Below are 21438 nucleotides of genomic sequence, written 5' to 3'. Positions count from 1 at the left end.
CAGCTCACAATGCCTGTTTGGGAGCAGTCTTTGAGGAGACCGAGGCGTGCATATCCACGCGTACAGCCGCGGTCTCGGGGCTTTTCCTCCCCCGAGCAAGTATCAATCCTGTAAAAATCAGATTTCAAATCACCTGTTATTTAAAGCTGCCTTGCACAAATCAGGCGGCGCTCTCTTCCAAATAGTTAATGTTGCGTCCAAAATCTAATCTACATGGCAGACTATTGCTCCTGCCTTGGAAACCCGCAGCACTGGTACATGCTGTATTAATTGTTTATTGCTGCAAGCTGGAGGCAAACAGCACATAGGCTCTTAGAGGAGAAAAAAGGGAAGATGGGAGAAGGTGGCTATTGAATGCGGCGTAATAGGGCTGTGCTTAAACCTCCACTGTTGCTAAGACTTTAATTCCACAAGCTTGACCTATTCTGCCCTCTCTCTTGGTATCTATCTTTGTGCCTAGAGCTTTTTATATTTTAATTTGCTTTTGAATGTCCTACAAAATTAATGGTATACTTTTTGCCATTGTGCGGTGTACAGTACAGGGAAGGCCCCGTGGTGTTCGCTGATAGCCGCGTTTCCCTGGAAATGAATGGTCACCGCACTTTCTGTTCCATATTCGCCCCTTTTAATTGTTGACAGTAAAAAGCGTTTAAATGCTGCTTAATTTGTAATCATCTTCCAGAAAAAGGAGAGAAACCATTAAAATGTCAGTGAAATGAATAAATCCGTCTTCCTCTTTTTGTGCGTATGTGGCGGCAGCAGTGTTTATTTATCGGGGGTGATTTTTCTTTCAATGCCTGGGCATTCAAACATCCCCGTGGCTCCAAAACCACGGGGTGCCGCCGCCGTGCTGTGGGGAGGCAGGGGCTGCCCTGCGCAGGACGTGGGGCACCGGTGGGTTTGCCAGCGTCACCCCCTTTTCTTGTGCTGTCAGGTCTTGCACCACGAGCTCAGCTGTTGGAGATGGGCACGTTTGGGGTGGCTGGCTCTGCTTTTGACCTGTGCTGCCCCGCAGCATCTTCATCCTTCCTCCTCGGCAGGTCCCCAAAGCTGCTCATTCCCTGCTCATGCGCTGGGCACCCGTCTGGGTACAGAGCCACTCTGCTGCCCCCGTGCTTGCTCAGGTGTTCTTGAGGGGTCCCCCAGGCCCAGCCCATGAGGGCAGGCAGCACAGCAGAGATGGGGACTCTTCAGAAAAAGCCACGTCAGCTCTTTCCATGATGCTAAATAAACACACGGTGTACATCAACTTAGTTTGCTGGATGCTGAGTGTGGACAGTGCCCAGCAGAGCCACCTGAGGCCTGCCTGAAGCCGTGACCCCTGGTTCTTGTAGAGCCCCCTCGGTTGTGCCACAGGGCTGCAGATGAGTCGTGCCTGACCCTGTGTCCTCCACAGCCCTGGCATGGCCACATCCTGCTGCGTGGCACTGAACTGGGTAGGTCAGGATGGGGTACGGGGTCCCCTGGCCGTTGCCTCCATCCTCTGCCACCGAGCTGGGCTGTCCTCAGCCTTCAGACCCACTGCATGGCCACCACTGGTAGCAGGTGGCCCCCACAAGCCACACCAGTGCCTCATCGGCCTCCCCATTAAGGGTCTTTTATCAATTTATTTGCTAACGCATAGCCAAATAAATAAATAAATAAATAAGCATTTCCTGGTCCCGGTGGGCAGCACCCCACAGCAGCACTGCCTACAACCCCCTTCTCCCTCTTCTCTCTGACGTCCCCATCCTGGGGCAGCTCTGGGGCAGCGTGTCCCCAGCCACCCATCCCTAACCAACCGTCCCCTGCCCACCCCAGCAGCTGGTGGCCGCGTCCCACCGGGGACTGGGCTTCCTCTGCCCGCGCTCACAAGGCAACTCCTCTCCGGCGCAGTGGCGGCGGCCGAAGTTAGCCCAATTTTTCAAGCGGGGGCCAATTAGTTTCACAAATGAGGGCCCTATGGTGCCAAGGAGGATTTGTTCCGGGCCTGCGCACTGGCCCGGCGGCATTGTCCTGCCCCCACCCCCGCGGGAGCCCATTGTCCCCGGCCCCAGCGGGGCTGCTCCTGGCGGATTGATGGGGGCCGGCGTCCCGCCGGCCGGGGCCCCCGCAGCACAGCTGGCCGCGGCGCAGGGGCTCGGCCCCACCGACCTCTGACCCATCCTGCTGTCACCGTGAGAGCGCGGCCGGGCTGCATACCGCTCGGGATTTGCTCCGCGCCACCCGTTCGGGCGGGCTTTGTGTCTCACGGGTACTTGGGGGAGTTTTGTCCGCAGCTGCGAGCAAGCGCACGTCCCCCAGATAAATCCACGGGGAGAGAGGAGGCGGCATCTTCGCTAGGGCCATCTCGCTGCCCCGTGTTTTTATTCGTGTTTTTTTCTTTTTTTTTTCACATTTTTGGCATCACTCGCCTGCCCGGTGTACGCCTCGCCAAGAGGGATGGCCGACACCAAGCAAAGTCCCCAAAAACACAAGTGTACATGGGCCATGCCTGTGGAGGAACAGCCGGTGGCCAGGGCATGTCTGCTGCTGCCATGGTCACTGTGCAGGTCCCCATGAATGCAGAGCACAGCCCCATGCTGTCCTGCTGGTAGACACAGCTTTGCCTTCAAGGGTACAGAACTGTCCCCATGCCGCTCCCAGGGCACTTTGCCACCAGCACGGTGCAGGAGAGGAACCATCCCCTGCCTTCAGCGTGCCCTGGGGCTTGGCAGGGCGGTGCTGTGGGCACCAAGGACCTCGCAGCACCCAGGGGCTCTCCCAGGTCCCCCACGTGCGTTGGCCTTGCACTGGGGACACAGCCTCACACCCGGCTTCCTCTCGGATTAATGTTGGCACAGCAAGGAGCAGCCCCCCCAAACCCGTTGTTTCTTAGAGGTGTCGCGTATTTGTTGGTTACCTTGAACATCTTGCTGCTGCTAATGAATTGCTAATACAATTTTCTAGATAATTTTATTTCCATAGTCCTCACATTTTAATGTCTCCAAAAAGCTAGCATTTATTTGCTTAATCTCCCAGTGTAATACAATTTGCACTGACTCATAGGTTCTGAACAATCAGCTATGCATAAACTAAAACAAATTGTTTAATAACACAAAGGTCTTATATTTTTATTGACGGTGTGTAAGTATCTCTATTTGTGTTTTTGTTTTTGTTTTTTTTTACTCTTGCTCTTCTGGTGATGCAGCCAATTTTATAATTGTGTGTGACTCGTAGGATTAAGCTTCTGTTGGTATTATCATTAAGGGTCAGGAGCTGTGCCGGAGGTGTGCTCGTGGTCCTCCTGCATTCAGCCCTCTGGCACCCAGAGAGGCTTTGCACAGTGCTCACACGTGCAGTGTTTCTTCGGGTCCTGTTTCCACCTGGCTGTTAGGAGCTTTGAGCTCCATTTTCCACAGGTGCATGCAACAGCACATCAGAACATGGGTAATTACACCAACAGCTGCTTTGCATTTGGGCTGGGGGCGTGGTGCTGCTGGGAGCTGTGGGGCTGGGCTGTCACCTACAGCGAGGGGCTTCCACCTGCGCCCAAAGCAATAAAATTCCCCTGCCCTCTTCTTGTACTTCTTCTCCATGCTGTGAGGGTGGGATCTCAGCACCATCTGCCCTGTATGACCAGGTAAATCTTCTTGAAGCAGGGATTTTGCCACATGGGGGTGTGGGTCTCTGCCCCTTGCACCGTCTGGGGATGTGGGTCCAGGAGCTGAGCAGGTTCCTGGCAGGGGATGGGAACTGACGGTGGTGGTGCAAAAAAAAAAACAAAACAAAACAAAAAAGCAGGGCACTGCCATGAAACAAGTGCAGGTGACTTTTGGAGTGCTGCCACCACCAACTCTGGTGCATCACATTGCTCAGCAGTGATGCAAATGGTGTCCCCGCAGCACCTCTGCCACAGGGGGTGCCCGGGCGATGCCTCAGGCCGCTGTCTCCTCTCCCGCAGGTACGGACATGGCTGTGTTCTGCCTGCTCTGCGGCAAGCGCTTCCAGACGCAGACGGCCCTGCAGCAGCACATGGAGGTGCACGCAGGGGTGCGCAGCTACATCTGCAGCGAGTGCAACCGCACCTTCCCCAGCCACACCGCCCTCAAGAGGCACCTGCGCTCCCACACAGGTACTGCTGGCTGCCCCGCCGAGGGCTGTGTTGGTCTCATCTGGCTCGGTCCCGCAGCACAGGGTGGGGGTCAGGGTGCTGCCAGTGTCCACAGAGCCCCTATTTGGGTCCCTTTACCCTAAAGCAGCAGTTTAGATCAGGAGAGCCCTACTCAGAGGGGTTTCCAGCTTGCTGTCGGCTGGGGATGTTGCTGAGCTATGGGGTGGCTGTGGGGAGCGGGGGTGGGTGCTGCTCACATCCCTGCCTGCTCTCTGGGTTGGCAGAAGGGACCTGGAGGAGTGTTTCTCTCTGAATGGCTGTAGGAAGTACAGGACAGGGCTGTTTCTCCCTTCACGTTGCTTTTTTTTTCCTGTTTTTCTATCTTAAATAATGCCAAGGCAGCTGTCATCCACAACTGAGGCTGTTTGGATTTAAATGGAAAACAACAAAACAAGGTGGAGGGGGGGGGGAAAAAGCCCAGTGTAATAATTTGATCCGTTATAAGGTGACATGTGACCTTCTTAGGGGATGGGCGATCTTACCCCACTTCATCGGCTTAATCACAGTAGATGCACATAATCAGCTGGTACTCGGCCTTAATGGGATTACAGTGACCTGTGCTACGTCTATATGGTATTTACATTGCACGCCCACTGAGGTGCTTCTGGGTTAGAGGAGAGCCGGGGTGTGAGACCGTGGATTTGACCGCATTACACGGTGTCCTCAAACCACCTGCCTGAGAGCTGGTGTGCTGCTGACAGCTCCCAGCACCGCGTCCCCAGGTCCTGCAGGGCCACGGTGCCTCCCTGCAGGGACCCCGCGGGCAGTTTGTGTCTGCTGGGAGTTGTGGTGTGATTCTGGCTGCAAAACTTCAGTGTAGGAGAAAGCAGCTCTTAGACTGTCAGCTGTCCCATGTAGGAAATGGATGCGAGTTTATTCGTCAGGTTGAGAGGCAGGAATGGAAAGCTCAGGTTTGGGAAGTTGCCTAGTGTGGGCCATTTGAGTCTTGGGAAAACCAGGCACCAAAGAAGGACCTTTCATCCCGTGGCTTCCCCAGTTGTCCCTGCAAGCACCCAGCAAGGGCTGGAGGCTGCAGCCAGCTCCCTCCCCACCAGCCCATTTCCACCTGCCCTGATCCCTCCCTGGGAGGCTGCACCATGCAGGAAGGTGCCGTCAGCCACCCCATGCCAGCCTCCCAGCTCTTGCAGCCCCTTTGCAGCCACAGCTGGGTGCACCAAGCTCTGCAGGGCTTCTGTGGTCCCTGCTTGCTCCGTTCCCAGCAAGGAGGCTGCTTGTCCCCTCGCTTGCAGCCCAGAGGATGGGTCTGGAGCCTCGCAGCGCCTGGCACGTGCTGCGGCACGGCGCGCTGGCAAGCCCAGAGAGCGCTGACCCCTCGCCCAGCTCCGTGATTAGCGGGATTGTGCCGCGCTGCACGGCGGAGAGCTGGCCTGTAATTTGCAGCCCGGCTATGAATCAGAGCAACTGAAATTGCTTTTTCCAGCGGTGGGGAGGCGGGGATGGTTTGCAGGTGGGTGGAGGAAATGCTCCTCTCCCTTCCCTTCCCACACCAGTCGCAGGCTCGTGCTCTGGCTGCAGCGTGGTAGCTGGGGGAGGCGGATGAATATTGTCTCCATCTCTTTTCCTTCCTCTTTTTAACCAGCTTCCAGCATGCACAGATGCTGGCTGCATGGGGAGGAATCAGGGGAAGGTGTCTCTGTCCTGGGCTGTCAGTGGTGCCTGTTGGCCTTGCACATGCACCTGTGTCTGTGCTTCCAACCAGGAAAACCAGAATCACGCAGTGATTACGAGTCCCTTAATGCCAAGTGGAAGAGCTATTCATAGCAAGTAATCCACTGACCCGGGCTCCAGGTCGGGCTGTGTGGGTTCTGCCCCAGCCTCCAATTGTTTATTAGCTCTCGGCTAGAAAATAAAAATCCCGGATCATCAGAGCTTTATGGTTTGTTTATTTTCTGCGGTTCCTTTTGGAGTGGGAGCACGATGCGGAGTCCACAGAGGAGCCTGGGATGTGGTGCCCAGCTCCATGCTGGCACCCTCACAGTATCCCGGAGCTGTACAAAAGACAAATTTGGGGTTTTCTTTTCACTGTGGAAAGGACGAGGGCTGCAGCCCTTAAAGGTGGTCCCGTTTCTGCTAGCCCCCTTTCTGGTGAGTGGGTCAGGGTGAGAGAGGAGGGAGTGCCTGCATTGTGCCTAAGAAGTTACATGGGCTTCTCTGCTTATTTTTAAATTAAACACTTGCTCTGATTTCCTTAGTGCTGTGGTGCAAACAGTTCCATCTGTCTGCCTCCATTTCTTGCCTGGAAAATGGGTACAACCAGCATTTCCCCCACCTCTTGCACTCTGAAACCCCTTTGGCCACAGCTTGCATCCCTGCCACCTGCCTTGGACCCAGCAGCAGCCCGTGTGGCTGCTCTCAGCATAGCATCAGCAGCTGTGCTCAGCCCTGCCGGGTCCCTGGTTTATGCAGCTGGCCGTACAGTAAGCAGTGTGCAGGGCAGGAGCGGTGTGTTACGGCCCCACAGCCCGTGGCACAGGCAAGGGCTCCAGGTAGCGACGTGGAAGCGGGGTCACAGGTGCTACAGGCTGGCCTGAGGGGCTCTAATTAGTCCCCTTTGTCCTTCATTCAATGTCAGGCTCATTAAAGACTCTGCGAAGTTAATCAACATGCCACAAATTGGATTTTACTTTTTTTTCCCTGCTTCTGCAGCCAGTCCTGAGCTGCTGCAGGGACTTGGGTCCCGTTAACATCCCCACGTCGAGGTGGCAGCCGGGTGCTCTGCATGTACAGTTTCAGTCGGTCTGGCTCTGGAGATGCCATATTTAAACTCATTTGCCATGCGACCACGTTGATAATTAAATTCATGAAGATCCCGTCAAACTAGCTCCCGAGTTTAACACTGCGTTTAAAGTACCAGGGTGCTATAAAGAAGCAGCAGGAGGAAAAAAAAAAAAAATCACTGCTCCTATCCATGGCAGGGGCTAAACAAGTGAATCATTCACCTGGCTCCCGTTTGCACATGTTGTCTTAAAAACTGAGCAAATGGAAGCCCTGCCTGGGCTGACAGGGGCACCCGGCTGTGGCATCAGTGCCTTTCACTCTGGGAATGAGCAGCCTCATCGAAAATGGAGGCAGTAAGTGAGAATTGGGCAAGGGGAGGTGAAATGCCTCCTCAGCCCCTGGCTTTGTGTCAGGGAGCCCTGAGCTGCTGCTGCTGCAGCCTGCGTGGTGAAAAGATGCACTCTGGTTTTGGGGGGTGTGGGGTGGGAGGCGTCACAGCCCCATGGGCCTGCATAAAGCACCAGGACGTGTTGGTGCTCGGTGCCCAGCTAGGGCACAGGCAGGGGCTCCCTGCGGCAGCTGCAGGTTTGGTCTTTGGGGCTGGGGAGAGAACAGGCAGAGAGTAAAATATCATTGTAAAGAGGAAGTGAAAGCACAGGCATGTGAGTATATAACTAGAAGGACAATTTATGCCCAGGCACGAGTGCAGTTTGACATGGGGATAATGAAAAAACGTAGGTCATTGTGGATGACTTAAGCCTTCACAGCTGAAGAAAATGTATGAAATGCGAGGAACATTACACGCTTGGCAGCTCTGCACATCTGCAGTAGGACAAGTGAAATACAGTTGGCCATTCTTTACCATAAACTGTGGTTGTAGGATATGCAGCACAGAGAAATTGTAATTACAGTGACAAGACAAATCAGTAATATTTAAATATTCATGAACAAAGTCTTGGACGATCAATCTATCTTTATTGTCCTTGCCTTCACTGCTGTAATAAATAAGTAGCTGGAGCCCTCACCTTTCATTCAAATAATTCGGAGTTTGGTGCTGAACTGAAGTTCATTTATCAGCCGCCCGATCTGGAGGGTGTTAAAAACAGACGTGGCTGGGGGGCCGCTGCGGGCAGGGCTCTGGGCGTATGGGTGAGGATCTGCACAGGGGCTCGTGGGGTTTGGGGCTGCCCCACACCGCTCCCCAGTGTGGTGTAGGGGAGCTGACGTGCGTGTGCTTGCAGGCGACCACCCCTACGAGTGCGAGTTCTGCGGCAGCTGCTTTCGGGACGAGAGCACCCTGAAGGGCCACAAGCGCATCCACACCGGGGAGAAGCCCTACGAGTGCAACGGCTGCGGCAAGAAGTTCAGCCTGAAGCACCAGCTGGAGACCCACTACCGGGTGCACACAGGTAGGTGCTGCCCCGGCACGGGGGGCGCGAGGCTCTCCAGCAAGCCCCGGGCAGCAGGGAGGCAGCCGCTGTGCCCGCGGAGCCCGGGCTGGCTGCTGGGGATAATGAATCATTGAATGCGTCAGCGTGTAACTATTGTAAATAGTGGATCAATATTTAGATCACTTTTGCTGTTCATTACTTCATTATTCGCTGTGTCTGTGCACAGAGCGAGTATCAATATCGGGCAGGCTGGGCAGTTAATTACTGCGGTGGAGTGCGGCCCCGAGACCTCACGCGTTACCCAAACGTGGCTCAGCGGCCGCCCTGACTGATGCCATCCCTTTGCTCCCCGTGTCCTGCAGGTGAGAAGCCCTTTGAGTGCAAGCTGTGCCACCAGCGCTCCCGGGATTACTCAGCCATGATCAAACACCTTAGGACCCACAACGGCGCTTCCCCGTACCAGTGCACGATCTGCCTGGAGTACTGCCCCAGCCTCTCCGCCATGCAGAAGCACATGAAAGGCCACAAGCCGGAGGAGATTCCCACCGACTGGAGGATAGAGAAGACCTATCTCTACCTCTGCTATGTCTGAGGGACATGGAGGGAACGCGGGGCTGAGTTGCGGAGGACTGGGCAAAAAAAAAATGCATCGTCCATGGCCTTTTGTTTCCGTTTTTCGTTTGTTGCTGTTGCTAGAAGGATCCTCTTGCTGGGTTTGCGGCCGGGAAGGCGCTGGCACGCGGCGCTCGCTGTGGGGGTGGCGGGGGGCACACAGCAGCGCTGGGACAGACAGGGATGTGCGAGCTGCCCTTCGCACCCGTGGCCTCTTCCCCTTCCCCACCCCTCCTTACCAGGGCTCGTGGGCGCAGGGCTCGTGGCCCGTGTCCCCTTCTGCCCTGAATCAGATCCGCTCCTGCCCCTGCTGCCCGTGGCTACTGCGAGCCAGCAGCCAGCCTGCCCTGCTGGAGGTGGTGCCGGGTCAGTTGTGAACGAATGGTGCGGTTCGTGCCTCGCCCCCAGATTTTGCATACAACCAGTGGTTTGGGAAGGCTTTAATTTTTTTTTTCCCCCTCTATCATCACCAGTAACCCCCTTCAGAGGAGCTGCTGCAGACCCGCCTGCTCCAGCCGGTGTCTGCCCTCCGCACCCCGAGGTGGGCACACGTGCTGCCCTCACCTGCAGGGCGGTGACCCACGGGCTGAGCCCCACTTTCAGCAGGTTTTCTGCCCCCCCAAGCTGCTGCCTCGCAGGGAGGGCACCAGCCTCAACACACAGCCAGCAAAGCATCCATGCAGGCAGTGCTCTGAGCAGCCACTGCTCTGCAGGGCACGAGCCCAGAGGAAAGCTCTGAGGCAGTGGGGTGGGGGCCAAGCGTGGGCTGGTGCTGGTGCTGGTGCTTGTCCCCCCCCCAGTAAACGCTGCTGCTGCAGCCCGGCACGCACCCGCCTTGTCCAGGGCATAGACACCAGCTGTGGGTGCTGCAGGAGACCACGACCCTCCTCCTGACCAAAGACCTTTCTATGCATTTTGTTTTTCCTTTTCTTCTTTTTTGGGAGGGGGGAAGACGAAGCCTTCAGCGGGAAGATGAAGCCGGGGACTCCAGCGGCTGCGTGCTCGTCCCTGTCCCCGAGGGGAGCTGCAGCTCCTCCCTTCCCCGTGTGCCAGGATGACCCCCGGGATGCCACCGGTCCCTGGGCGAGCTGACCGTGCCACCAGAGCCCCAGGCAGCGGGCACTGCAGCAGTGCTGGGGGGGGACGTGGAGCTCTGCTCCCACAGGGAAACTCTTTTTCTTTGCATTTCGGGTGTTTGGAACGTGCCAATGCTTTTTTTGCCCAGCCCTCAACTCCTGGAGTCTGTGGAGGAGCGGACGGTAACAGATGGCTTTGCTCTGTGTTGTTTGGTTTTTTTTTTTGCTTTTCGTTTGTTTTTAAAGTTTTTTGACTATTTCTGTGTTTAGCACATTTTACTTGAAATTACCTCGTTTTTTTGTGACCTCATGAGCTTTTATTGATTTTGGGGGGCGGGGGGGGGCGTTGTTTTAAATGACGGGGCCAGGTAAAGGCCATGTCAGGGGCTGGTGACGTGTGGCGGACAGGCTGCGTGCTCGGTGTGGTGGCAGAGCTGCCAGGGCAGCGGTGGAGGGGATCGTGCGCTGGGTCTGTGTCAGCCACCTCGTGTGCATTATCGTTACCAAAACTGGTATTTTTGTTGAGTGGCCTGATGGAGCCTGGCTCACCGATTCAGAAAGCTACCTCTTGTGTTCGTTTTTGTTGTGTTCTGATTTTGCAGTGACAGAAGCACAGTTTGCAATATTTGTGTTTTGCTTTGTGATGTCATTTCAGTTTTCATCTCATGCTTTACTTGCAATTGTGTATTTTTTTTTTTTTGTAATTTAGCTGCGTTTGTATTAAAGGGGGGGCGGGAGGGGAGGGAAAGAGTTTAGGGAAAGGTTTCTTAGATGGGAGTAAAGGGAAGAGAGCGGGGGTGTCTGTACTGCTGTACCCGGCCCACCCCTGCCCCCTCACTGTTGGGAAAACATGAAGGCCTTAAACTGGGGCAGACGCTGTCGTGCAACAGCGGAGCGGGGCAGGTCCCGGCCTAGCGCCGAGTTAGTGCTTTGGGAAGGGGAGCGTTAAACTTGAATATGTGACTAGAGCAGTCGAGCGTCGTTCATAATGTGAAAGCCGCCGGCCCACAACCACGCAGGGCATCGCCTGGGCGAGTGGGGAGCACCAGCAGCGCCGCGGGGCTCGGGGCTGAGGCCGATGCCGCGAGATTTGGGGCGTCCTGCAGCTGACCCCGCTTCTCCTGCGCCCCTGTCCCTCAGCAGGGGTGCAGCTGCTCCCCACGCCCCGTGATAGTTTTGTAATCCTCATTTGTCCCTGGGATGTCCCCCTGCCTTCTGTGGCTGTGCCGTGGCGTTGTGTGGCTGCAGCCGGGCGGTGGGGGGGTGGCAGCACCCACGCTGCAGCATCCCCGTGCTCATGGGGGGTCGGGGGGGCTGTGTGGGAGCACCCGAGCAGCAGTGCTGCCTCCAGCCCCTGCCAGGGGTGTCACTGATCACCCCAGGAGCCTGTGGAGCCACCCCAGGAGCGTCGCCTCCTGCGCCTGTGTCTGCGCGGCGGCGCTTGCGACTGGTGACACCTTTTGCTGCTCCACGATGAGGAGGAGAAGCAGGGCAGATGCTGATTTAGTACAATCCAGGATGTAATTTTTTTTGGAGAATGGCTTGTTTAATCTTTGTGCCTAAAAAAAAAATAAAAAATAAAAAAAAAAAAAAAAACCACAACACAGTTCTTTCACATAAACAGTTGCTGCAATTTCTCACAAGTATGTGGTACCTTTTTGCAGTGAATTGGTACTGCCGGCCGTGGGTGTCATGGTACTGCTGAGCACTCAGCTGAGCTCACGTGGCTTTTTTTGCTTTAATGTTCCCTCCCCTCTCGTTGTCCCCCTTCCTCCCTTACTGTAGACGTTGGCATAGCTGGCTTCAGAGCTCAGCACGGTGCAAAGCGTGAGTTTGGAGTCCTGTTAGTTCCCAAAATGAGTGCGACAAGTCACTGGAGGGCTCTGCCCGGTGACAAGTCATCAGGCAGGACGGTGACGTGGCGGTCCCCCCGCGCTGGAGCCGCTCTCCTCCCGGGGAGCCGGGGAGCTCAGCGCTCCCTGCCCCATGCCCAGTGCCAGTGTTCGGGTGTGCATCCTAGTATTTGTTCCACATAGTGTTACGTATGCATGATCTAAGGCTACGAAGCCATGGTAAAGCTCCATGACACCTATCCATATATATATAAGTATATATATGTATATTATAGCACTGAGGACCAACTGCCCTGCTGGACCAAGCAAACTAAGGCTTTCTTTCGTTGCTTGTCTTTTATGTCGTGACAGCCCAAGTGCCAGTCTGATTGCTCTGTATTAAAACTAGTGTTTTGAATTAATTGATGTTATAGTTCCGTCTACCTCAGCACCTCCTGGTAGCCTCATTTTAGAAGGTGCCCAATTTTTTGTTTTTGTTTCTTCAGAGTATTGGTTACTATTTTTTGTACAACTCTGTTTCTGTTTCCTCGCTGTTTGTTTCTTTGCAGTACTGCTTGCGAGTCCTATCTGTTCTCTAGCCACAGATGCAGTTAGCTAAAATTTCCTGAAAAATGAATTAAAAAAAAGTCCCGAGTTGTGGTGTCTCCTAGTTGCAGCTCTCCGCATCTGCCTTCATTCTGTGTAGATTCAGATGCATTTCTTTGTAAAACTTCAGTGTTTCTGACAGAGGAAAAAAAAAGAAAAAAAGAAAAAAAAAAGGAAGAAAAAATATACTGCTGCAGGTTTTTTTCTCTCCATGTGTCACTAAGTGAAGTTCGTGCCTTCTATAGCAAAGAGAATATTTTTTACATCCTACTAACAGTAGATTTTTTTGTAGTGGACATTTTTTGTATTTTTATTTATAAGTCTCATAAGGAAAATAGCAATGTTCAGTTGTATACCTTGAATCTGCAGTTAGAAGAAACAATAAAGTTAATTCAGTTGTCTCGGCCTGTCGTCTCCTGTTGCTGTTCTCCGCTCAAACACCACCCTGCTGGGAGGAGGAAGAGGAGGATGAGGAGGATCAGGAGGACGCAGTGACAGCAGTCCCCTCCAGACCAGGGCATGCGCCGTGCTGATGGTATTGGGGTGCCAGCTCGGTGCTCCTGCAGCACGGGTCCCATCCTTAAAATCCTGCTCCCCAGCAGGCTCCTGCTGACCGATGCCATCACACCGGTGGGTCTCGGTGAGGCAGGGGCAGATGGGGCAGGGGATGAGGAGCACTCACACGGGGGGTTCAATCCTTTCACACCTTCTGGCTCAGGCACCACCTCAGGGATAGGGAGGGTTGGCAACTACAAGCAGGGAAGAACTCGTGGCCCACTCCCATCCCCATTTCTGGGGCATCTCCAGGGGTAGGGGGATGCCAATGGCCCTGTGATGGGGAGAAAATCCCAGTGCTGGGGGTCCAGCACAGTAACTAGGAGCTGGTGTTTCTGTGAGGATGTGCAGCCTGGAAGATGCTTTTCCATGGAAAATCAAGGTGTGCAGTCATGGGTCTCCAGAATTTCTTTTTCATTAAGAGCCACGAGCTCCTAAAAAGCCTGGTTCTTATTTATGCAGGAGTTTCTTCGTGCTTTGGCATAGAAAAGGGTGCTTATGGTGCCAGAAATTAAACGTGCCTCCTGTTTTAAAGTCCCTTGGCATCCCCGGGGACCGTTTTATCGTGCACTGTGTGGTGCTTGACAGGGTGATTTGCTGCTGTCCTTTATTTTTTTGTTTAAGGAGAGAAGCAGAGGCATGTACAGCTCTGTGATTTGGGTTTTGAAGGCAGAAGGGGTGCTGTTCCCCCCCCCTGCAGTAAGGCTGCCTCTGCCTTGGTGGGATCATGCACACCCAGCTCCTGCCTGCCCCGGGAAGGGGTGTGCAGGTGGAGAGCTGGGCGCAGGCTCCCTGTGGAGCTGCCTGGATGCTGCCGAGGGAGCATCCAGGAGCAATTCATGGCAGCCAAGCCTTTCCCCTGCTCCCTCCTGGTGTAGGGTGTGTGGGGTGCATGGGGTGCACCCCTCTGGCCCCGCTCGCTGCTGCCAGCACGGGCGCTGCTGCTGCATGCGCGGCTCCCCAGGGAGCTGAGCGAGTTTGCCTCAATGAAAGTGAACTCGTTCATTTAAACCTGACTGTAGAGTAGTCTGGCCCCCCGCTGTGTTAATTATCCTGTAGTTCTAAACTGATTGCTGTACACTAAGCTTAAGCCCTCCTTTATTTATTTACTGACTACATTAACAGCAAAGTCTGCACTCCTTTTATGTCGCTGCAAACTGTACAGCACGCGGCGTGCGGCCAGGCAGGGGCTGTGAGCATCTCCTCCTGCCCTCGGGGAGCCAGGCTGGGACCAGGACGGGGCCACACGCTCATCATGAGCAAGTTACAGTGTGGAGACACTTGATATAACGTTTATTTTTTAGGTGATGGGTGGAACACACCAGGCTGCTGGGTGCTGGCATCGAGTGCAGGCTCTTACCATGCCCTGGGGATGTGCCTGCCCCGCAGTCCTCACTGGGGACAGGTCTCCAGCTCCCCCAGGACAGCTTTGTCCCATCCCATGCTCCTTGCTCTGCATCGTGCTGCTGCAGGACACAGCCATCCTGTGGGACGTGGGGGTGGCTTTTGGCCCGTGGAGGTGTCAGAGGTGATGTCCAAGCCTGGGCTCAGGTAACAGCCCCGAGAGCTCCCTCCCAGCACAGCTCATCCCAAAGAGGTTTCGGGCACCTCTGGTTGAGGTGACGTGTTCCCAGTGACCTGCTCTCTGCACCGTCCCTTGCAAAAGGGAGGGATAAGATTCTGCTGCAGCGTTTGGCCTCATACAAAGGAGTTATTATAACAGGGAAATTGTCATAGGACTGGGCCTTTGTCTGCACATTCACACAGCAGCTGGGAGTGATTATGCTGCAACAATGTTCTGTTCCATCAACATTATGTCCTCATTAAACCTTTATTAGTAGATTAGATTCAGATTTATTGATTTTTTTTTTTTAAGAGGAAAATCCAGGCTTATTTCATAGAGATGCCTGTAACTTTTCCTGCATGCAGCACTTCCCAAAGCAGCGTGAGGGAAAAGCACTATCTGTAAGGGAAAAAAAAAAAAACTAGATGCTTCCTCCAGCTCTGGCAGACTCCTTTCCCACGGGGGACCTGTGGAGCAGGTGAGGGTTAGCAGCTCTGCACAGGGTTAGGTCACACGCAGGACCACGTCACAGGGCTGGGATGGCTGGAAAACGGAGCTCCTGCGCTGCGCCTGTGCCCGGATGGCCACTGGGACCCAGCCACCAGCTGGGAGCTGTGGCAGCAGAGGTGAGCCAAGGGCTGGCACGGCTCCACGGGGCACGGTGGGGCTGAGGAAGGCGATGTGGTGGCCCTGCCGACCTCAACCCAGGTCCCGTGCGGGCAGGAGGCACCGCGCACCCGGTTCAATGGGCCCATTGGATTTGTCTGTTGGAGCGTTTGATGTTACATGAAGGCGGCTCATTCCAGAGGGTGTTAATTGCCCGCTGCACTGATCAGGTCGGTAGCACCATCGATCTCAGTAGGATCAATGGGCTGATTTAGTGTCTCACGAACTCTTTAACTGGACACCTCATCAATAGACAGCCACTTACAGACCATCAGCACATTAGCGTGGGCCAGCGCTGCCAGGAGCCCGCGCCACCCGTCCTGCAGCCCTCCTGTCACTCAGCAGGGAGTTTTCCTGCAGGTGAAGGCTTGGGAGGGTGTCAGGCCTTTGGATCATGCTTGGTGGGCTTGGGAGCAGGCACAGGAGAGCCGGACCCCACGATATCTCTGTCTTCCCTGCTGCCTGCAGTCTCCATCCCTGCTGTACACAGAGGAGCCACCAGAGCAAACAGGACGGGGCCTCCCTTCATCTCCAGCCTTCCCGAGGATGGTGCCTGCACTGGGTGCGCAGGTAAGTACCAGTGTGGAGCGCACACCCCCACCTGCATGGGGCCTCAGCCAAGTGTTGTAGGGCCAGGAACCACCCCACAAATGCCATCAGTATCGCTTTTTCTCTCAGTGGTTGTCACAACTGCCTGACGCTCCCAGCTTGGAAACAAACCTAGGTACCATGTTGGGCAGATCGTCTCCTTCCAGTTTTGGCTCAAATCCCAGTCCTGCTGCTCTCAGCTACAGGAGGAGCTTTTCTCTCCTGTTAGATGGTAGCTTTATGCCTCTGCCCTGGCAGAGGTGCACAGAAGGAGTATATTTACTTATATTTACTTGTATTTACTTATGGCAGCTGTGGAAGCCTGCGGGAGCAGAGGACCAGGGTGGGTAACCCCGTTGGTCTCTTCCAGCACCGCATTCCTATGGAGACGGTCCCATTTGCATTTTTTGTGCTGTTTGGGTTCACTGTTTGGGTTCACTGTCCCTGCTCTGCCAGTTCTCCCCCAGTCCCTGTACTGCTGGCCAGGAATGTGGAGGGTGGGCTCTGCCGGTCAAGCATGCAAAACACTCGGGTGGGGGCCGAAAGAACCATGCAGAGCCGGGCGAGCGGCAAAAACGGAGAATGGGGACCCCCCCAGTGCGTTGTGCAGGGCGGTGAAGCGTGAAACGAGGGGCTGGGGGGGCTGGGAAGAAGCCGGGGGAGCAGCAGGAAAAAACCCTGGGGAAGGGCTCAAGGAGGAGAGACCCCCCCGGGGCTCCAGGTGGGTGCCCTCCGGGCAGGATGCGCACGGAGCCCCGGGCCCTTCGCAGCGGAACGGGGCCGGGGGGGGCCGGGGGGAGCCCGGGCAGGAGCCGCCGCCGCTGCCGCCGGGGTGGGCGCCGCTGTCCGCGGTGCTGAAGCCGGGGAGGAGCGGGGCCGGCGGGGAGGGGGCAGCGCCGAGACCCTGCCCCGTTTCGGGGGCTTCGGGGGGCTGCCGGGGGGCTGCGGGGCTGGGATGGAGGAGCCGGGGTTGGGATGGTGAGAGCCGTGAGAGATGCCTCAAGCCCTCGGCTGCTGCTGCTGCTGCTGCTCCGGAGCTGCCCGGGGGGGGACCAGCAGCAAAGCATCCGAGGTCCCTGGCTCGCCTGCCCCGAGAGGCAGCTCAGGCGTACTGCCACACCGACCAGAGAGCGCCCAGCGTGATGGTGTAGGCCAGGACGGCCAGCAGGTATGCTCGGAAGAGCAGGACATCCAGCACGTAGCCCACCTGCAGCCACTCGCGGGCGACGTCGCGAAACTCATCCCGCTTCTCCAGGAACTGGCGGATGGTGGAGATCTCGTGCAGGATGCTGGGCATGAGCGGAGAGCCCTCTGCCAGAGAGCCAAAAGCAGGAGCAGGCCTCGTGCCCCCTGCCACCTCACGCTCCCGGGGGTCCTCGCAGCCGTAGTGGTTCAGCTTGGCTGCAGGATGAAGAGAGGTAAGAGAGAAAAATCTCTTCAGGCACAGAGCTGGGATTTGTGTGTGTGATCTGGACATCCGTATTGTCATGCATAAGCTGCAGTGAGTCACAGCCCTGCTCTCCACTCCCCAGGCTGCTGGCAGTGCTGCTCACAGAGCCCTGGCTTGCAAAGAAGCATGGAAAATAAAAGGGTTGTGCTTGGCTTGGAAGGAGAGAAGGCTCCTGCTTGGCTGATATTTACTGCGCCAGGACAGGGTGCCGTGCTCTAGAACAGGCCCAGTTTGTAAAATTCACTTTTCTGCCAGTCCTGTTCTGTCTCCAGCCCTTACCTGTGCTGTCGTTGTTCTCCACATGCCTGGAGATGTCTGAGCTCTGCGCCCTGCTTTGGCTGAGTTTCTTCCTGTCCCGGATGCAGAGCAGGACAGCGGCACGCTCCAGCAGCAAGTGCTTCACCCAGCTGGGAACGTGGGGCTGCAGGTCTTGGTTGTGGATCAGGCGCACAATGAGGATGGTCTCGGTGAGGCTGATGACAAGCAGGGCCATGCACACCACAAAATAGATGCCTGTGGAGATGCCAGCAAGGTGAGTGACCTGCGATGGCTAGCACAGGTTTTAGATTGATGCACAGAGCAGGGAGGTCCTGAGTGAATTCCCCCTGCCCACCCCTCTCTGCACAGAGCTGCAGTTCCTGCTGCTCCAGGCCGTGACTGCTGCTCAGTTGCTTTGTGGACCACCCCACCCAGTCAGCAGGATGCCTTTTCTGTTCCCTGCACTGCTCTGATGGGGCCCTCTCATGCCCCTGGGCCAGACCTAGAGCCCCAGTGCAGCTCTCAGCCACGTGTGACTGCCATCTCGACACCCCGAGCCCTGAGCTCTTTTTACAGCCCCCAGTTTTGTAGCTCCCCTTCTTGCTCCTCTCGTTCTGGTAATGTTTCTCTGCTGGAGCTGAACCACCTCCCCCTTAATTCCTCAGCATCCTGGTCCCAGAGGGACGGGCTTTAACCCATTTCTGGGCACTGTCCTGGCTCAGTGGCAGTGAGGGGGACGAATGCTAGGCTCCCACCACGTAAGCCCAGCGTGAAGAGCTCTTGTCCTGCTGCCAGCTGGGACTGGTAGCACTGCTGTACCTATCAGTGGGGTGCCAACAGCCGTAGCAGGAAGCGTGTCAGATACAATGATTAGGAAAACTGAGTAGCCCAGTAGGAGTGTGATCTTGAAAGAGACCCTCTCGCCACTGTTGGGAGGCAGGTAGAAGCCCACGATGTCCATCACCATCAGGAAGATGCTGGGGAGCAGCAGGCTGACAGTATAGAAGAGGGGACGTCTCCTGATAACTACCTGCCAGGACAGAAGGGAAGACAGGAAAGATTCGGTGAAGGTGAGAGCCCTGCTTGAAAGGAGAGCTCGAGCTGGTGTGGGTCTCCTCGAAAGCAGGTGAGGGTGGTGGGCTGCACCGACAGGACCCTCAGCACCAGGAGAGGTGCCCGTGGCAGGGTATGCAACAGCACAGAAGCAGGGGAGCGGCTCGGTTACGAAGGAAGGGGACTGGGGGGCAAAGCCCTGCCCTGCTTTGGCCTCATCGAAGATCAGAGGCCAAAGCAGGGCACAGGGCGGCGAGGTCCCTTACGTAGAACTTCATCTCGGCGTAGCTGTCGCTGCTCTTGACGCTGAACTCCTGGAAGTGGCTGAGCACGTAGAGCAGCTCCCACTCGCCCTGGTTCATGAAGATGCTCCGGTCGAATTTCACCAGCTCCGGGGTCCGCCAGAGCGAGAGGTTGATGTCTCGGACTGGAAGAGGTGGGGACGGAGCTGCCGGGTGCCCGTGCCCGTGCCCGTGCCCGGTCGCGGCGCATTCCCGAGCCGCTGGGGCCACCTAGAGGGGGCCGCGTCCCCTGCACCGAGCCCCCCGGGGCCGGCACTCACTGTTGTGCAGCCAGCTGGTGAAGGTGAGAGAGCAGTTCTGGACGTCGAAGGGGAAATTGTAGATATCCAGGCTGCAGGCGGTCACCACCTGGATGGGCTTCAGGTTCTGCACCTCCCCGTGGTGGCGGACATAGACGTAGGGGACATCAGGGGACTTGCCAACGTCCACGCTGGAGGGCACAGGGACAGAGAGCCAGGGTAGGGAGCGCTTCGGGGAGCACCGTGAGCAGAGTGGGCTCCTCCTGGGAAGCTGCGTTTGGGATGGGGGCTGCCCAGCGTGAGAACTGGGACCTTACCTTGCTGTTCTGCCAACCTGCTTTTTGGGGAATAAGGGGGGCTGGAGGGGAAGGGCCAGGGCACGAGCACGCCACCCCCACATCGGCACTGCTGCCCCGTGTCATTGCTGTGTTCCCCGTGCTGCTGCCCTCTCCCAGTGCAGCCCAGGGACCAGTTGTGGCTTTGCTTCGCAGAGGTCTCTGCAGCACGAGATGGTGGGAACACCTTAAATCCCAGCAGAAGTGGGGGCGGGGAAGGACAATGGCTGGCTTTGCAGGAAGGGCTGGCAGCTCTGCAGCTGCCCTTGCATTGTGCCTTCTTAACAAAGCCTTTCTCCAAATATCTGGATTCCACCCCCCAGCACAGTGCGGGTAATTACAAATGTTTGTGGTTAGCCAGCATTGGAAATGTCCCAACTGCCAAGCCGTTTCCCCATCTGCAGCTCACCGGATACGGGGGCACTGCCAGTTCTGTGCGGGGAATGCAGAGCGAGGCACAGCACGCGTGCTCACGGGGCTAAGCCACCCTGCTCTCTTTTGGGGTCCCCTGCGACGGGGTTCGGAGAGCTGCACTGCACTCACAACTCGTTGATGAGGATGTCGGGCACCCAGATGCTCTCGGCGGGGAGCGATATCTGTGTGATGTTGTCAAAGCACGCCGGGTCCCACTGGAGGAACTCATCTGTCCAGTGCTGCAGGGACAAAGCAGAAGGGAACTTGGCGGTGGGGTCAGTCCTAGCCCCACCAAAATCCAAACCTAGTAGCCTGCCATGGGAATGTGCTAAACGCCATGTGAGAGAGGCAGAAAAGCTCATCTCCTCAGCTATCAGCCACCCGGCAGTGAGAAGCAGGAAACATGAAAGCTGTGCCTTTAGGCTCTTGATTCCTACCCTGCAGAGGTCTCGTTATCACAGGAGATAACCTCTCTGCGCTGAGCTGGGATGCGATCACTCAGGCACATGCACATGGAGATGCCTTTACCTGCCACGGGTGCTGGCTGTCACAGGGAGACAGCGCTGTCCCCAACAGCATCTCCCATCAGCACAGAAATGCCTGTCCTGACCCTTCCTGAAACCTTCCTGACACCATCTGGTTCTGCCTTTGTCCAGGAATTCTGTGGTTTGTGGGCTTCGTTTGAGGGTGAATTTATTGAGTGATAACTGGGAACTCACAGGGAACTGAAACCAAGGAGGTGAGCGAGCAGCTGAGCAGATAGGGGAGCTGCGTTAGGGAAAAGAGGGGAAGGAAGGGGCAAACTGTGAACTCAAGGGAGATTTTCTGCTGTGCTGAGTTCAGTGCTCCACGGCTTTCTTGCATTCCTGCACCCAAGGCAGCCAAAGGTGCCACCACACCAGGCCTTTTCTCCAGGGCTAGAAACTGGGATGTTAAGGTAGGCAAACATCGGGGCTGGGTGACAACAGCCTGCCTTCCCCTGTGAGCTCCTCCCGGACAATCGTGTCCTGCTGGGAGGCAGACAGCCCAGAGAGAGGGGGAGCTGGCACAGGTCCCCTCAGCTCACCTGTCTGTACCAGATGTAGGTGGTCAGCACCTGGTTTTTCTCATCCTGTGGGAAGAAGAGGGCACAGGGTTGGCACAGGGTGACCCCCCTGCCCGGCGGTGGAGCGGTGGGAGCAGCGGACTCACCACGCTGAGGATGGCGTACACCATCACGTCGATGGCCACGGTGGTGGTGGTGCGCCAGTCCCGCACGGGCCGGGTGCCCTTCTTGTAGTGTGCCAGCAGCGAGTCGGACAGGCGGAGCAGGGCTGGCGTGTCGGGGTCTGGCACCCAGCTCGCCTTCGGGGTACCTGCCAGGGCAAGGAAAGGTGCTGTCGCTAAATTGTCCTGGCTCCCTGACCCGCTGCCCCAAATCCCCAGGGATGGGCAAAGGAAGCTCCAGGGAAGCAACGCCTGTGGCCAGCCCCAGGGAGGACCTGGGGCCGTGCTGCCTCCCCTTCCTGCAGGCAAGGACGTCAGTGCCAGCTGAATGCAGGACGTGGGGCCCTGCTGTCCCCTCCGCGCTGTGCCAGGGGCTGCTCGTGTCCAGGCAGTGCCCTAAAATCTCCATGGGGTGTGCCT

The 21438-nt window shown here is 56.3% G+C and overlaps 2 protein-coding genes across 3 annotated transcripts in view; one reads left to right on the top strand and one right to left on the bottom strand.

Moving 5' to 3' along the window:
* The window catches only part of ZBTB16 (zinc finger and BTB domain containing 16), an 88079-nt gene extending 76873 nt beyond the window's left edge, over positions 1–11206 (top strand). For both annotated transcript variants that reach the window (XM_084301587.1, XM_084301588.1), the window contains exons 5-7: positions 3923–4093; positions 8113–8280; positions 8625–11206. In XM_084301587.1, coding sequence (XP_084157713.1) covers positions 3923–4093; positions 8113–8280; positions 8625–8854 — 569 coding nt within the window. In that variant the 3' untranslated portion in view covers positions 8855–11206. The remainder of the gene's footprint in view (positions 1–3922; positions 4094–8112; positions 8281–8624) is intronic.
* Positions 11207–16863: 5657 nt separating this feature from the next.
* On the bottom strand, positions 16864–21042 carry LOC311218653 (5-hydroxytryptamine receptor 3A-like; the record flags this gene model as incomplete). Its single annotated transcript, XM_084301415.1, has 8 exons — positions 21004–21042; positions 20879–20923; positions 19942–20051; positions 19085–19254; positions 18789–18949; positions 18289–18499; positions 17491–17724; positions 16864–17162 (listed from the first exon to the last, which is right to left on the bottom strand). Exons 1-8 carry the CDS (start codon positions 21025–21027, stop codon positions 16864–16866), a joined length of 1254 nt encoding a protein of 417 aa, XP_084157541.1. The 5' UTR covers positions 21028–21042.
* Between the last annotated feature and the right edge of the window lie 396 nt (positions 21043–21438).

Source organism: Netta rufina (genome assembly GCF_964035555.1).
Source record: "Netta rufina genome assembly, chromosome: 25".
Classification (NCBI taxonomy): domain Eukaryota; kingdom Metazoa; phylum Chordata; class Aves; order Anseriformes; family Anatidae; genus Netta; species Netta rufina.
The sequence above is the reverse complement of the archived record's forward strand: the minus strand, read 5'-3'. Positions and strand labels throughout refer to the sequence as shown.